Source organism: Austrofundulus limnaeus, unplaced genomic scaffold, assembly GCF_001266775.1.
Source record: "Austrofundulus limnaeus strain Quisiro unplaced genomic scaffold, Austrofundulus_limnaeus-1.0 Scaffold708, whole genome shotgun sequence".
NCBI classification, from domain to species: Eukaryota; Metazoa; Chordata; class Actinopteri; order Cyprinodontiformes; family Rivulidae; genus Austrofundulus; species Austrofundulus limnaeus.
In genome coordinates this window covers 126,928-142,785 of record NW_013953110.1, presented here as the reverse complement: position 1 = coordinate 142,785, position 15,858 = coordinate 126,928, and the positions used below count along the sequence as shown (strand labels likewise).

At 40.8% G+C, this 15,858-nt stretch overlaps 1 protein-coding gene across 3 annotated transcripts in view; it reads left to right on the top strand.

Annotated features, from left to right (window-relative positions):
• Positions 1-15,858, top strand: part of mid2 (midline 2) — a 97,120-nt gene that overhangs the window by 11,096 nt on the left and 70,166 nt on the right. For all 3 annotated transcript variants that reach the window (XM_014028003.1, XM_014028002.1, XM_014028001.1), the window contains exon 2: positions 7,576-8,465. In XM_014028003.1, the coding sequence (XP_013883457.1) occupies positions 7,632-8,465 (834 nt within the window). In that variant the 5' untranslated portion in view covers positions 7,576-7,631. The remainder of the gene's footprint in view (positions 1-7,575; positions 8,466-15,858) is intronic.

The window sequence follows — 15,858 nt, the reverse complement described above, 5'->3', positions numbered from 1 at the left end:
AAAATAAAGACTGTAAAAATACTGTAAGCTGTTTAGTTTTTACAATTTTTAAACCAAAAGTTAAAAAATCTATTACACGGATGGGGCCTTTTTATTTACACGCAAAGCATTCTGGGTAAATGAAGACGTGGATAGGTCCTTGGTGTGAGGCTGCTAGCGAGCTATATACACCCTGAAGGTTAATCTTGGACAATATCTGACGATTGGCTCTTTTAAATGAAACCAAAGAGCGTTGACAGAGAGGAGAAGGTAGAAATGACTCAGCCTGTAACTGAAAATATGGATGGAGGACAACAGAGCTGCTTCATATAAGAAGAACCCCAGCTTAGCCTATTAGCTTTAAAAAATTTACAAAACTAAACAGCCTGCAGTATGTTTACAGTCTTTGTTTTACAGTTAAACGATATATTTATCAAATAAAGTCTAAAGATACAACTAATCGGGGATCCCTTTAAGGAGAGTTTGTAAATGCTGAGACTCACTCAATTACATTTCGGCACTTTATTTCGAGCACAAACAAGGATCCCCTTGGGGCTGAAGAGGTAAATCTCTTTCCCTTCTCATTACAAGAGGATTGTTTGTTGGAAACTTTGGCATGAAAGCAGCAGGTGACATGTAGAGCTGTCTAATAGAGTGAAACTAAATGAAGCCTTTTTATTGTTGCTACGACGAAGGAAAGCCTCTCAGATTTGCTCCCTGCTGAACCATCACTGTCTCTACACCAAACAGAGCCAAGCTCTTTGATAACAATCCCATAAAGCATTTGATAAATGATGGCCAAAGTGTATTTTGGAGGAGGTGATCGTGTGCACATACATCACTGGATTAATAAAAAAAAGGCACCCCCTCCTTTTAACGTACCACCTCAGAGCCACACACTTATTTACGCACTGGCACAACCCTTGTTCGCCTTTTATCAGCCGAGTATCTGCATGATTTGCTGAGAGCAGTTATTTATTTTCTTTTCCAGATAATGAATTTTGTAAGAGCACAGTTGCATGCACATAACCACCCTCTTCAGATGAGCGCCTTTCCAGAGCACTGTAAGTGCTGCACAAATCATGTTGGCTTTGAACACAGCTCGGTGTGGAGGGGAGGGGGGTTGCTTCTTGTACAGCAGGAGGAGACTTCACTTAGTGCAAATGAGTCTCAGCCTTTGAGGTCTGTTTGTGTCCTTACGCTGGCCTGTTTTCTGCTGCTCCTTTTTCCAGTTCCTCTGGTTATTGGTGGTTTGAAATTCTCACTTGTCTACCAAACACACTCTACCAACTCCTATGTAGCCCATCCACTTTATAGTTTACTTAGTCCTCCATCCTCTGAGAACTCTGCTCCAGTCCCGGCTGACAAGTCTAAGAAGAGAGTGAAAAAGGTTAAAGGCCACTTACCATCACGCTCACCGATTCAGTGGACCAGCTCCCACCAAGAGACATTGAACCAGCTCGTAGATGCACTTACTAGACCTCCTGTCCTGGGGTACCCCGACTTTACCGAGCCCTTTGTGTTACATTGTGACACATCTCAAGTTGGGCTAGGTGCTGTTTTATACCAGCGACAGCAAGGCAAGATGAGAGTTATCGCATATGGTTCCCGCACCTCGAGTCCAGCAGAGAAAAAGTATCACCTTCACTCTGGCAAATTAGAGTTTTTGGCAATGAAGTGGGCCATTTGTGAACGTTTCCGGGATTATCTGTATCATGCCCCATCATTTGTGGTGTACACTGATAATAACCCTCTGACATGCGTGCTCACAACTGCAAAGCTCAATGCCACAGGTCACYGATGGGTCGCGGAGCTGGCCAGCTTCAACTTCACCATCCACTATCGTCCAGGCAAGACCAATGCAGATGCTGATGGGCTATCACGAATGCCGCTGGACATAGACAACTACATGAAGAGCTGTACTGCTGAAGTTGGACAGGAAGCCATAAGCGCATCTATGGAGTCCGTGGTGGTGGAGCAGAGATGCCCCAGTAATGGCATTGGTGTCATCCAAGTTAATGCTCTGAAGTTGATCAAAGATTCTGACACTAACCAGCCYTTGAMACCAGACCAGATTCGCAGAGCCCAGGAAGCGGATGAAGTCCTGTCAAGAGTGCTCTGGTACAAATCACAGAGTAGAAGACCAAGTAGGGCTGAGGTGAAGTTTGAGACTCCTGCAGTAGCTGCACTGCTCAGGCAGTGGTTGAAGCTTCATGTYGACTGCAGTGGTGTCCTGCGCCACAAGAAAGCCCGCCGCCGAGAGCAGCTGTTGATCCCTAAAGTCTATTGTCCCCTGGTTTTCAAAGAGCTCCATCAAGACATGGGCCACTTAGGGGTGGAAAGGACACTCGACCTGATTAGGGACAGATTCTACTGGCCGCAGATGGCAAAAGAAGTTGAACTCTTTGTCACTGAAGAATGTGAATGTCTCAAGAAGATGAAGCCGAGTAAGCAGACTTGTGCACCCCTGACCTCTATCCAGTCCACTTACCCATTCCAACTGGTCTCCATAGACTTCCTCCACCTGGAAAAGTGTAAGCATGGCTACGAATATATATTAGTTGTYATGGATCACTTCACGAGGTTCGCACAAGCTTACCCGACAAAGAACAAAGCAGCAAAAACCGTCGCTGACAAGCTCTTCAACGATTTTGCACTCAAGGTCGGCTTCCTAACCAGACTACATCATGACATGGGCAAAGAATTTGAGAACAAGCTCATGGCAAGGTTGAAAGAACTTTCAGGTATCCAGGGTTCTCACACGACACCCTACCACCCGCAGGGTAATGGACATGTGGAGAGATTTAACCGTACCCTGTTGTCAATGTTAAGGACCCTGGAGGAGAAGGAGAAGGATGATTGGAAAGAGTCACTGGCAAAAGTTGTCCATGCGTACAACTGTACAAAGAGCAAGGCAACAGGCTACGCCCCATATTACCTCATCTTCGGACGTTCCCCATGGCTGCCCATCAACTTGCTTTTCAATCTGAGAAAAGACGAAGTTCATGTGAACTACGATGACTAAGTTAGCTGCTGGAAAAAAAGAATGCAGGAGGCCTACACAGTAGTTGCTGAAATGGCTATCAAGGAAGCTGCTCGAGGGAAAACATACTACGACAGGAGAGTTAAAGGCAGAGATCTTCAGCCTGGTGACAGAGTTCTCCTCCGAAACCTCACTCCCAGAGGTGGACCCGCAAAGATCCAGTCTTACTGGGAAAACCAGATCTACAAAGTGATGGAGAGAAAACCAGATGACAGCCCAGTGTATCGGATCTGCCCTGAAACTGGTCAGGGAAGAGACAAGGTGGTGCACAGAAATCTCCTACTGCCCTGTGATTTCCTATCCCTTGAAAAGCCACCAGCACAGACAGTTCAGCACCAAAAAGATGCTCTTGTTACAAAGAAAAACATGTGCGAGGCACTCACGGTGAGGGCCTGCAGACTCTTTTCATGTTTGTTTTCAAGCTAAAAGATAGAAGCTAACTATGCAGAGATGCAAGTAGCATCAGTAAAAGCGCATCTGACTTGACTTTAACCTACCTGAAATAGAGTAAATGTGTTATGGAATGAGGCGCTAGTGTAAAACCGAACTGTGGAGCTAAGGGTGGAGCTAAATTTAGCATCAGGCTAGGACAATTGAGCGCACGTGGTTCACGTTCCTGTGTGAGCTTAGTTATTTGGTTGTGATTAAGGTCTGTATTCTCTTTACAGCTATTTTTGTTTTAAAGTTGTTCTAGATTTTCTAGATGTGTTTTGTAATCATCAGAGAAAATGTAAAATGTGTTCTTTTCATTTCCTTAAGGTGAAATATAATAGAAATGTGAAGACATTCAGTTAAAATGGATTTCATTTAAAATACAATTCATAAGTGATTTAAAAGGATTAACAACTGGTTACAATAATGTTTTAGTACTACTGTTTGATTAGTGAGTATCACAGGAAAAATGTTGTTACTTTTATTGTGAAAGTAGAAGAAGTTGACCAGTGTTGGATGAAGCAGTGCAGAGACGAAGCAAGAGTAGCTCCTTTAATCGACTATGTTTTTTCTGTTTTGCAGTTTCATGCAAAATAAATATGTTGCGCCGGAGATGAGTTGGCCCATCATTTCAGCAGTGTAACATTGATGTTTTGAAAACAAGCTCGATTATCTCGTCGCAGTCAGGCAGAACTGATAACTGTCACAACGTCAGTCTATTTAAGTTGCACAATGAACAACGCTTACAAAACATGACTTTAGCTACAATAATAACTCTGAGACACGTAGCTGTTCATCAGAGAATTAATGACAACTGGTATATTTCAAGAAGAAAAATTGGAACATAAAGTTTCGAGCCCAAACAATTTAAGCAAGTCTTTACAATGTTTTGCTTTTGTTTTTGCTTTGACAGTCACATAAAGAATAGATGTTAGAAATAGCTTTAGTTTTTCAGAGTTTCACCTCACAAAAAAACAACTTTAGTAAAAGTAAAATAAAAATGGTTGGATGACTTGTATTTAAAGTTCCTTTATGCCAACTTATAAGTGTTTTATATGGGAAAAACTAAAATTGCAATACTAAATAAAGATGTAAGTAGTGCTGGACAATAATTCGATACTGATATATACTGTATATTGTGATAGAAAACGCCCTGATGCATCTCAGTAATCCAGGCGGAAAAATCTAAAAGAAAAAATAAGTAGGTCCTCTGGACAGGTTCTTCTTTAATGAAACGTTTCGTCTCTCTTCCAAGAGACTTCTTCAGTCTGAGAAGTTTCAGGTGAACTGAATCTTATAAGCACTGCCTCCACATGGTGGACAAAACAGGTTGGTCAAATGCAAAAGAGGACCATCAGCCAAACAATATGTCATTAGTGCCTTGATTGGCTCCATTGTTCATAGAGGGTCATGTGCCCCATCGCCTCACCCATGTCGTGTTATGTGAATGTAGTCAATGCAAGCGGGGGTTCAACGTCCCCTTGCTTTTGTCCCTCTTTCCCTATTTGTGTTGGGTATTGTTGGGGCCCTGATTCACACCTTTTGCTCACAGGGGGCTGAGTCATACTTGCAATAACAGCATTGTAGGAGGAGGACAACTGGACACGAAGGCCTCCACCTCTGTTTAATGGTGGATGGTTTTTCTTCACAAAGATGGCTTCCTTTACTCCTCTCTCAAACCAACGTTCCTCTCTATCAAGGATGAGAACATCTTCATCCCTGAAAGAGTGACCGCTGGCCTGTAGATGAGTGTAAACTACAGAGTCCTGACCCGATGATGTTGCTCGTCTGTGCTGGCTCATTCTTTTGAACAGTGGCTGTTTTGAAAAAGTTTCAATAATGGTTATATGAATTTTAATGTAATTAGATCAATATACATTACATCAGACAGTCTAATGACTTACAACACGGACTCAATGACAGCACTAAGTACTCTGTTTACACTACGCTAACAATGTTAACTACAACACAATGGATATCTGTGCCAAAATGAGCTCAGTAGCAGTGAGTGAACAAGCATCCACAGCTGGAAAAGAAGCAGAAGAAATAATTAAAGGAAAGATTACCGTAATTTAGTGGTGTGAAGGTGGTTCGGGTATTGAAGGTCTGATGAACTAAAATGTGTTAGAGATTCTGGTGCAACTTGCAGCTGGAACACACCAAATCTGTTCCACCACCTGATAAGGCTCCACTTCATAGAATATTCTGAGTGTAGGAAAATGAAGGACCCGAAAAAGTTTAACCCTTCTTCTTAAAACATCGCCATCAGCAGCGGTGTCGAGCAAAGTGAAGCTGATGCAGCAAACACAGATGTGTATGGTGGGCTGTTTTAACACAAAATCGGTTTCATCACACACATTCCAGATGTCTGAAATCAGTTTATGACTAGACATAGTTAATTAAGGGTGTAAGGGTGTGTTTCTTCTGTAGCAGATGAGTCATGTGGGCATCTGTCCAAATATCAAGGTGGCACAGTGTCTCCTCATTGCTCCAGGTCTGTCTACATCTCATTGTAGCATCCATGTAGTGGTAGCAACACTAAAGGGCTCATTTTTAGCATGATGCTTTGCAATGATGGCCCATGAAGTCCAAAAAGGCGTATGTTTCCTGCAGTTGGTTCGGCTTGAGACCAGTCTGGATTCATATCAGAAGAGAACCACGGCAGAGTTTGTTTGGAAGTGGACTGAGACCACCTGAAAAATGGGTCTTGGTTCGGTTGTTTGATCTGTACCAGGGTTTACTTAAGTGCATTCAAAAAATAAGGACCAACAAGGGAAACAAACTGGTTTGTTTAAAGTAGACCAAATGTGCTAGGCGTGAATACATCCTAAGATAATCTCTAATTATATTTTGACTAAGCAAAATACCTATTTGAGATGTATCTGATTACATTCTGACTAAATGATTGTCAGGTGAACCAGAATGGAGGCTCCAATTCAAGATGTCTGCAGGAAATTACTGACTATCTGAAACATATATTTCAGATATCAATAATTAAATTATGACTATTCACATTCTAATTAAGGATATCTTAAATAGCATCCGATTTGTAGGTACAGTGAATATTGGTGTTCTTGGGAGTTTTTCTGACATTTTTTATTATTCATATCGATATTAGAATTACACACAAACAGTTTATTCATCTTGTAAAAATTGAGCTTACTTTGCGAGCAGCACGTTGGAGTGATGTTGCACATTTAAAGTTGTCTCTGTTAGATAGTTTTCTCTTGTATCATTTGACCTCATAACTTGTTTTAGCCTCGTATTTAGTTATAATAACCAAATGCAACTTGTACGTTCTCCATGAGAGATTTGAGAGCAGTCAATAATTCACAGACATAATGAAACGCTCACAGTCTCCAGCTCCATGCTGCCTGCTCTGTGTCTTTTAAAAGACAGAGTGGCCCTACAAACTGCTAACCTGTGCCCTAGAACCAGCCGGGTGGAAAGATAAGTGAAGGAAGTTATTAGTGGTTTCACATGTCAGTGATTTTTAAGGCCACCTTGAAGTGAAGACAGCCTGATATGCAGGCTATAAGGGGCTGAGATTTGTAACTCTTGGACAACAGGAGTAAGATGCTGGAGCTTAGCCCTGCTTGAGATATCTGTTGTGTAACTCTTTGAAAATTTGAATTTCTAAGTGCTTATTACAGTTGAAAACATGTAAGTTTAAGAGTCAAGGTGTTGCAGTAAGGGAAAAGGTTATTCGTTTCTATACAATCTGCTGCTGGGCGTCTATCTCTCCTTTTCAGTGCTATTTTTCTGTCTATTGATTTTTACTTTTCTCCCAACATTCAGCAAACCTTTATCCTTTTTCTTCCCTGTTGCTTCTGTCATTTCTTTTCATAAGACTCTGTGAGAAGAATTACGTGTTTGAGGCTTGAACAAATGAGCTGGGCTCTCAGTAGAACATGGTGAACGGCTCATCTATAATGGTAGAAGAAAATCTCGGGTGTTTCTGCTAAATCTGCAGTCCATTTACCTGCAGACAGTGCGCCTTAGCTGATTCAGGTGAAATTGGAATTTTGCAAACCGATGTGTTGTACAAAGCAAGAATAGTCCAATACCAAAAAAGATGTGTATTTGAGTGTAAATGTCTGTCTTTTCTTTGTCCTGTGCAGGTAATTGGCCAGCTTCTGTGGGATTTGATGTCACCTTTAGACGGTTTTAACTGAAGATGGAAACACTGGAGTCAGAGCTGACCTGCCCGATCTGCCTGGAGTTGTTTGAAGATCCTTTGCTCTTGCCCTGCGCTCACAGCCTCTGCTTTAACTGTGCCCACCGCATCCTGGTATCCCACTGCTCCACCAGCAAGCCCCTTGAGTCCATATCAGCCTTTCAGTGCCCCACCTGTCGTTACGTCATCACGCTGAATCACCGCGGCCTGGAGGGCCTCAAGCGCAATGTGACGTTGCAGAACATCATTGACCGCTTCCAAAAGGCCTCCCTTAGCAGCCCCAACTCCCCCACAGAGAGCAGGCGCATGCAGACGCAGCATCCCTACACCGCCACCATTAGTGGCACAATAGCCGGAACGATCGGCGGCGGCGGCGGCGGTGGTGGCAGTGGTGGGACGGGAAGTGCGCGTAGCAGCCCAGCCACTTCCAGCCACTCCCACCCGCACGCCAACCACACTAACCACGTCAACCACAACAACGCCAACCACAGCCCGGCGGTCGTGGCGAAGATGGACCTGCGGATCAGCTGCCAGTTCTGTGAGCAAGATCCGCCGCGTGAGGCCGTCAAAACGTGCGTCACATGCGAGGTGTCGTACTGCGACCGGTGCCTGCGTGCGACGCACCCGAACAAGAAGCCCTTCACCAGCCACCGTCTGGTGGAGCCAGTGCCAGACACTCACATCCGGGGCCTGACCTGTCTGGAGCATGAGAACGAGAAGGTCAACATGTACTGCCTGGTGGATGATCAGCTCATCTGTGCCCTCTGCAAGCTGGTGGGGCGCCACCGGGAGCACCAGGTGTCCTCACTCACCGAGCGCTTTGACAAGCTCAAGGTCAGTTCGATATTCTTGTGTTTCTATCATCCACAGTTAGGTCATCAGCAACACTGCTCTTTTTTGTGTGATTAACTTCTGTGTCAGAACTGTACGGTGAGTCACAATTTTCAGCCTGTTGGGTGTTAATAATAATTGCCTAAAATCTGATGCAGGTAACACACTAATTCATAAAAGAGTTTACAGGAGACATTGTACAGAGTTATAGATGCATGACTATGAATATACTATTTTCTTTCCAAGCTCTTTTTTTCATGACGCTCGGCTCTCTTGCTTTTATTGTTTTTCTTCCGTTTGAAGATTATTTTCTTGCCAACACAGCTCTGCAACTCTGGCCTCTTAGTTACAATAGCCTTCCATTTGTAGAGCGCTGGGTATTTTAAAACTATTATTTATTTCTAAGCTTTAAGGTTGTTTTTGTTGTTGTTTTCACATAATAATATTAATAGCTTTGCCCATCTCTGCATGTCTTGATTGCAGTTATTAAAATATGAACCATTGGACAAATTTTATTGAAACTTTCTGACAGCAAACACTGGATATACTGTATATTTTCTACTGGTGAACTTATAAAGTTAACCCAATTTTGTTTATTAATTAAATAAAAAATGTTATTTAACCAGGAAAATCTCATTGAGAGCACAGATCTCTTTTGCAAGGGAGGCCTGGGCATGAAAGCAACCTAACATGCATTTTTTGGGGGGTCTGTGGGAGGCAACTGGAGAAACCCCACACAAGCATGAAAAGAACATGCAAACATCCGAACCAGTGCACAAAACCAGGACTTTCTTGCTGTGAGGCATCGGTGCTAACCACTGAGTCGTCATCATGCCAGATTTAAGATGGCCGCCACTGCTAACTGACCCTAGCCAACACAAAAAATGGCTGTACCTTGGTCGGCTTTATGGATATTGAGCTAAAATCTGGTGTGGTATTGGCTGTAAACCATCCACAAATCATACTACAATAGAGTGACATCCTATAATATCATATGAGATTGTGAAAAAACATTTTCAGTATTTGACCAAAATGGTCATAACATTATCATTTCTCTACATGAGATGATTTGAATTTAAATGAGATGCATTCCATTATGGTAGGACTTTGATTTATAAATGATCTAGATTGCAGTCAGTGTTGTTTCTTTCTGTCCAGTTTCTAAACCATGAAACTTAAAGCCGGTCTATTTCTGCCTTGGGACTGTGTATTTTTGTTTGCTGTAAATGTTGGGCGTGAAAAAGATTGCATTATGTATTCCAGCTTTTGTCGAGTAAGAAGAGCAGAAAGACAGATCCCAAACAGAAAGAGAAACGAGGGAATGGGATTGATTCGCTGGTGAGAGGGCAGAGAGAAATGGAGACCAATACAGAGAACTGTCATTATAGCAGCCCTGGAATTGGCATTCCCTGTGGCAACTGAGCTTTCAGAAGCTCGGCGTTAAAGCGCGGGACTGCTGAATCAGGTCGACAAACAACAGAGACCAGGCAGTCGCTAAAGCTAATCCCACAACTAAAGGCCTGAAGCAGTGAGCTGGTGCCAATCAGCTTTTATCTTAAATATTTGTGGAACGCATGTACACATATTGTATGTATGACAGTCTTTGTGTTTGGCATCTGTAAAAAACACTTGGTTTTAATCTGATTAAAGTTCAAATCTATATTTTTAGGGAGATTCAAGAAAAGTGGTTTACAAAAGCTTCAAAACGAAACACAGAAGATTCAGAGTAACATTCATATAGGATTTTTGTGAATGTACAGGAAAAACATTAGAGCAAATACAGAGATTAAAACTGATTAACATATGTTATCCTAAATGGAGTGAGCTAAGCCTCAGTGCGTGTTATCTATAGAGCTGATGAGTCAGATAATATGGAGCTCAGTCAGTGGGTTGATTCATACAGTGACCTCAAAAATGTGATCTCTGGAAGATTAAAAGGCAGCATTAATGCCTGTGATCATCACTATCACTGGGTTAATATGTTATCACACAGTAACATAAATTAAAGTAAAAGCAGCAAAAAAAATCTGAAGAAAAACTGAAATGATCAGATTGTATCTGTGTCAGTTGAAAGAAAAGTTCACATCTGGAAAAGTTGAGAACATTTAATATCTAATATATATTTTGTAAATAGCCTCTTCAACAGCCTCAAGCTGAATAAATACATGTAAATGCTGACTAGATTGTTGTGCTAACAGCTAATCAGGGCTGACCAAAGTGGATTTTTGTGATCTAAAAACAACTCTAATTTTAAACATTTTGCAGCAGTACAGGCAAATACTGTCTTATGAAACATTTTACCACTCTCCGTTTCATATTACAGGGATATTCTGGAAAAAATAATCTGTTATTCCTGCAGCAATTGTGCCAGACTGCACAGAATTGTTACAGCTAGCTGCTGCTGCCAGTATTTTGCACTACAAAAAAACCCACCGAGTTTTATGTAAATAGCTGATTTGTGAATTTTTTTTTAATTGTAAATGGTTTATAATATATAATTCACATCAAAACTAATAAAACTTTTTTTTATTTATACAGATCTAGAAGCAGTGTATTCTTTTTTAGCCCACATACAGATGGCATTTTCACGCAGTTAACACGCAGAGGGCCTTGAGTTACACACGTGGTGTGAGATAATAGTTATTCATGAACTTTCTTAAATTAGCAATAATTTAGCATAAATTGTAAAAGTGACAAAGTCGCTGTACTTATATTAAAACAACAGCCTCTTGATGTTGTATATGATTACTTTTTCTTAAAGATATTAACATCATTAACCGTAAATCTTACATTTGTTTGCTAAGACTGGTGAGTTTTTTTCAAGTGCTACATTGTTGCAGTGGTTTGATTTTCAAATTAGGAGGATTGTGTCCTCTGTGTGGTTTTGTTCTGCTTCACTGAGAAAAACAGAGATTTTTTTTTTATAATGGTCTCACATTTGATCTGTGTGCCTTTCTCCAGTATAAAAGGGTGGGTGGAGGATTATGATAGCAGTGTAGCTTTTTGGTATTGTTAACAGTCCAACAGAAAGCCATCTCATTGCAACTCCGAAGCGAACACAGCAGCTGTAATGTTCTCGATTGCTTCGGAGCGTCCTTTTCATTTCAGCGGGGGAAAAAATGCAGTCCTGCATTTTGCATTATTGATGATTTGTGCTACCAAAACTGTGGCTGTCACCTTCGCTTATGCTCCTCCGTGTCAGCAAAAATCCTGTTCAACACCTCTCGCTGAGTGAACCCACGTGGGCGAAGGATTTATTTTCAGTGATGTTAGCCACCTCATTCTCCTCAGGCCTTGGGAGGGCTTACGGTAAGTTGTTTGCACTTCCCTCATTTCCTTCCCACTTCATTGGCTGGCTGTGGTTCTTTTGAACGTTGCCCAGCCAAGGCTTTGAACTTTTCTGACTTTGAATCTGCCCCAAATCTAGGAGGAGAACAACCCAATTCCAGGCTCTAGTTAACTCACCAGTGGCAGTTGTGTCTAATTTAAATCTTCTCTCACACAGAGTAATTCTGTGTGTGTGTGTGCATGTGTGTATCTTCCACGGCTTCCTTTTCCTTGCCTATTTAAAATTCACTAAAACATTAAAGATTAAAGTTTTGTAACAGTAGTTCTCTGAAATCCCTTTGTAAGCTTTTCAAGATAATCATTACTGCGTATCAATAAATAATGATATTCAGTTGCCTTTTTGACCTCTGACACACTCTGCTTAATCTTTGACACCATCGTCACCTTCCACATTTTATCCTCTTTGTTTGTTGAGTACCCTTTCAGCTACTCTGTCACTATAATTACAGTCAAATTATTGCAGAAGGTAAACAGCCCTTGGGCAAAAACTAGATGTTTCTGCAGCAAAAATGTCAACCAGTGTTATGTGAAAGGAATTCATCAGAAATTTTGAAGTGGAAGGATTATTCCCAACCTGTTGTTGACCTCCTTGAACAGTTTGTAAAAATAGGGATTCATTTAGTCCAGATTGACTTGTAAACAGCTATTTTAAGCTCTAATTGTTAAAGATATTTTTATTTAGTGGACCGCTATTTTATAAATTTTTCATAACTTTACACTTTATGTTTAAGATCTCAGCATTCCACTTTGGCTATGCTCAGATTCGCCTCTGGCTTGTCAATTTGGTCAGAACTAAGCTCAGTTTCTCCAAACAGAGGATGTTCAAAGAGCTATCTACAATAGGTAGGATATTAATTGTTTACAACCTTAACACAGAATCCCTAATCAAAAGATCTGATCTACCCCTTCAAAGGCAGAACATAGCACAACTCAAACTGTAAGTTGGGTTATTTCCACAGAGAACTGCTTTACTCAGGCAAGGAAGTTGGTATCTTGTGTTTCAAAGACATCAGTAGTGTTTTTGTTCTTTTAGTAAGTTTCAAAGAAAGCAGCTCAAACTCAATCTAAGACTTTTAATTTTTACATAACTAGGTTCACTAAACTCACTCCTGCTAAAGACACTTTTTATTGCACAAGTGAATATCTTATCATTGCTGCTTTAGAGCCTCATTAAAATGTAATTTAGAGAAATTTTAGGGGCAGTTTAATGTCCTTTTTTTAAGGCTGAGTACACAAAATCAAGAAGCTGAAATGTGTGCCAGTTTAACAGCCTTAATAAATGCAACACTGCAGGTGAAATATACACTGGCTGTGGAATGTTGAGGCAGCAGCACAGCTACAAGTGGGCAGTCTTTTTTTAATCGGGTTGAGCCCAAAAGTGAATCAATTCTCAATGTAATTACAGCGATTTCTGGAAGTTTCTCTATCATATATTTTGTTTTTCATTAAAATTTTGTTTTTTTCGAGACAAAGTTTATTCCAATAGGTAATGGCAACGTTTTCACCTAAGAATTTTTGTGTTCAGTTCACTCATTTTCACAGAGGGCCAAACAAATTATGGTTGCAGCAAACTTTGAAGTTTTGTGTTTAACTTCGTACTAAACAAGATGTGTCACGTTCCTCGTCTTATTACTATGACTAAGCACTGCTAACAAACAATAACTGAGCTCTGTGTGGTGTTTTGTGCATAAAAACAGTGTTTTAACACATCCTCTTATTAACACTGAAAAGTACTACATGTATGACTGACTAAATGTGAAATAAATAATATCCATCTGTCCATTATCTATACCAGCTTCCTCCTTTCAGGGTCACGGGGGTCTCTGGTGTCCCTAAGCAATCACTGTGCAAGGGGCTGGGTACACCCTGGACAAGTCCATCATGAACAAAAAGTACATAAATATTATTAAAAACAACTTAATGAAGTCAATTCCCCTCTCTCTTACTTTTACTTACTTTTATGCAGTTTATTCATCTAAATTGCATCTAAATTGCTCAGGGGGCAACATTTACTCAAAGCCAACAGCTCAGGGGCCGGATAAGTATTATTATCTTTCACCATTTATATTTGTTTATTTTGTTGCATTGAGTCATAATTTTAAAGATTACAATTGATATAAAAATAGTTTTATGTTCAATTGGGTGATGAAAAAAATCGACCGGATGAAAGTCACTCACAAGCCAGATTTGGCCCTTGGGCCTTCTGACACGTGATTTAGTGTATAAAATGGGGATCACTCTCAATTACTACCACACCCAATTCTAGCTCCGTATTTGTGAAATTGACACTTATAGACAGTTTTGTGTTCGGTACATTCACTTTGCTGTGGTGGCCATTTTGAATGAGGTTGTCTTCAAAAGTTAAGTTCATCCAGTGAGAATTTTAAAGTTTCAATTATATCTGTTCAGTGAAATTAGCAAAAACAATGTTTCTCCTCCTTAGCCTTCAACAGCAGGAAAAAAACTACAAATCCAGACAGTAACTGGACTGCAACTCAGTTCATTGCCCTCCACTCCACTTGGTTTATCTGACTGGTTGTTTAGCTAATACAGTATAAAAGGTTGGGTGACATGAGGCGGAAAAAAGTGACAAGTATGGAAGGAAATGGAGGAGTGACAACATGAAAAGCTTAAGTTCTCTTCCTCTCCTCAGCCAGAGTTTTGGCTCTTCCTTTACAGGCTCTCGGGGTGTCGAGGGTTTTAAAAGTGTGTGTGCGTTTTGGCATCGAGTGCTAATGAGCTGACATGGTGGAAAAGATTCTGACAGGGCTGACTGTTAGAAAGGCAGAAGCAGACTTAGGATCCTCAGCCTCCCCGGTATAGCTCGTCTGGATTCTGTTGTGTGATCTTGCGTGTGTTGTGTAGATGTGCATAAGAAAAAAAATTATTTAAAAAAATTGCAAAACATCTCCGAGGGATTATTGGATTAAGAAAGAGGCAAGTCGCGACATACTTTCAGCAGCAACCTCGTCCTCTCTTCTCCACCCCTTTAGCTCTCAGTCTCAACCCGTTCTTCATTTCCTCCATAGCCTTCAGCCTCGTTTCTTTTCCTTTATTTCCACTGTTTTTTTTCATCCCTCCCTGCCCTCTTTCCACTTGTATTTTACACTTACACACCCTGCACCCCCCACCTAAGCTCCTTGAGGCACCGTCTAACTTTTTTTTATATATAAAACTGCATCGGCTGCTTCATGTCTGCTCCTGCTGCTGACTCCACTTCTGCTGTATTTACACTCGTTCTGCTTCTTTGAAATCCTGAGGCGAGCTAATGCATATCTACATGAGCAAAGGCACACATATAAAATTAATGTGCTCTTTATTACATCAGTATATGCAAAATGCACTGGTAGTAATATCTTTAGGTAAGAGCAAACGTGATCTGATTGTAGACCAAACAATGACAGTTCCTTATTGTTTTATGATGTTGATTGCAGCACGATGGCTCAGTGGTTAGCACCGACACCTCACAGCAAGAAGGTCCTGGGTTTGATCCCCGGTTCGAATCTGGGGTGTTTCTGTGTGGAGTTTGCATGTTCTCTTCGTGCTTGCGTGGGTGTTCTCTGGTTTCCCCCCACTCCTAAAAACATCTATAATAGTTTGCCTTCAGGCCCAGGCCTCCTTTGAAAAAGAGATCTGCGATCTCAATGGGACTTGCCTGGTTAAATAAAGAAAATAATCTTAGTTTTTACTATCACCTGCCCCAGAAACACGATGGTGTATTGATTGATTTTAATAAAACCTAAAACTTGCCACGATTCAGTCTGTTTTACAGATACCAGGCTAAAATGTGATGATGTTGCAGTTGTGAATCATTCACATCACATTTTTTAAGTGCTACTCATTGCAAATGATCTTTGCATAAAACTTAATCATCAAATGTTTGAATTAACTTTGGTGGTTTTTTGTGAATCACATGACAGATTTTGTTGAAACTTGCAGAAAGAAATCATTGGATGTAGGGTTGGGCGATATGACTGATAAATGTATTACGTTATTAATGTTTCATAGCAGTTTATATCGATAATTATTGTTATCTTTTTGTTTTGCC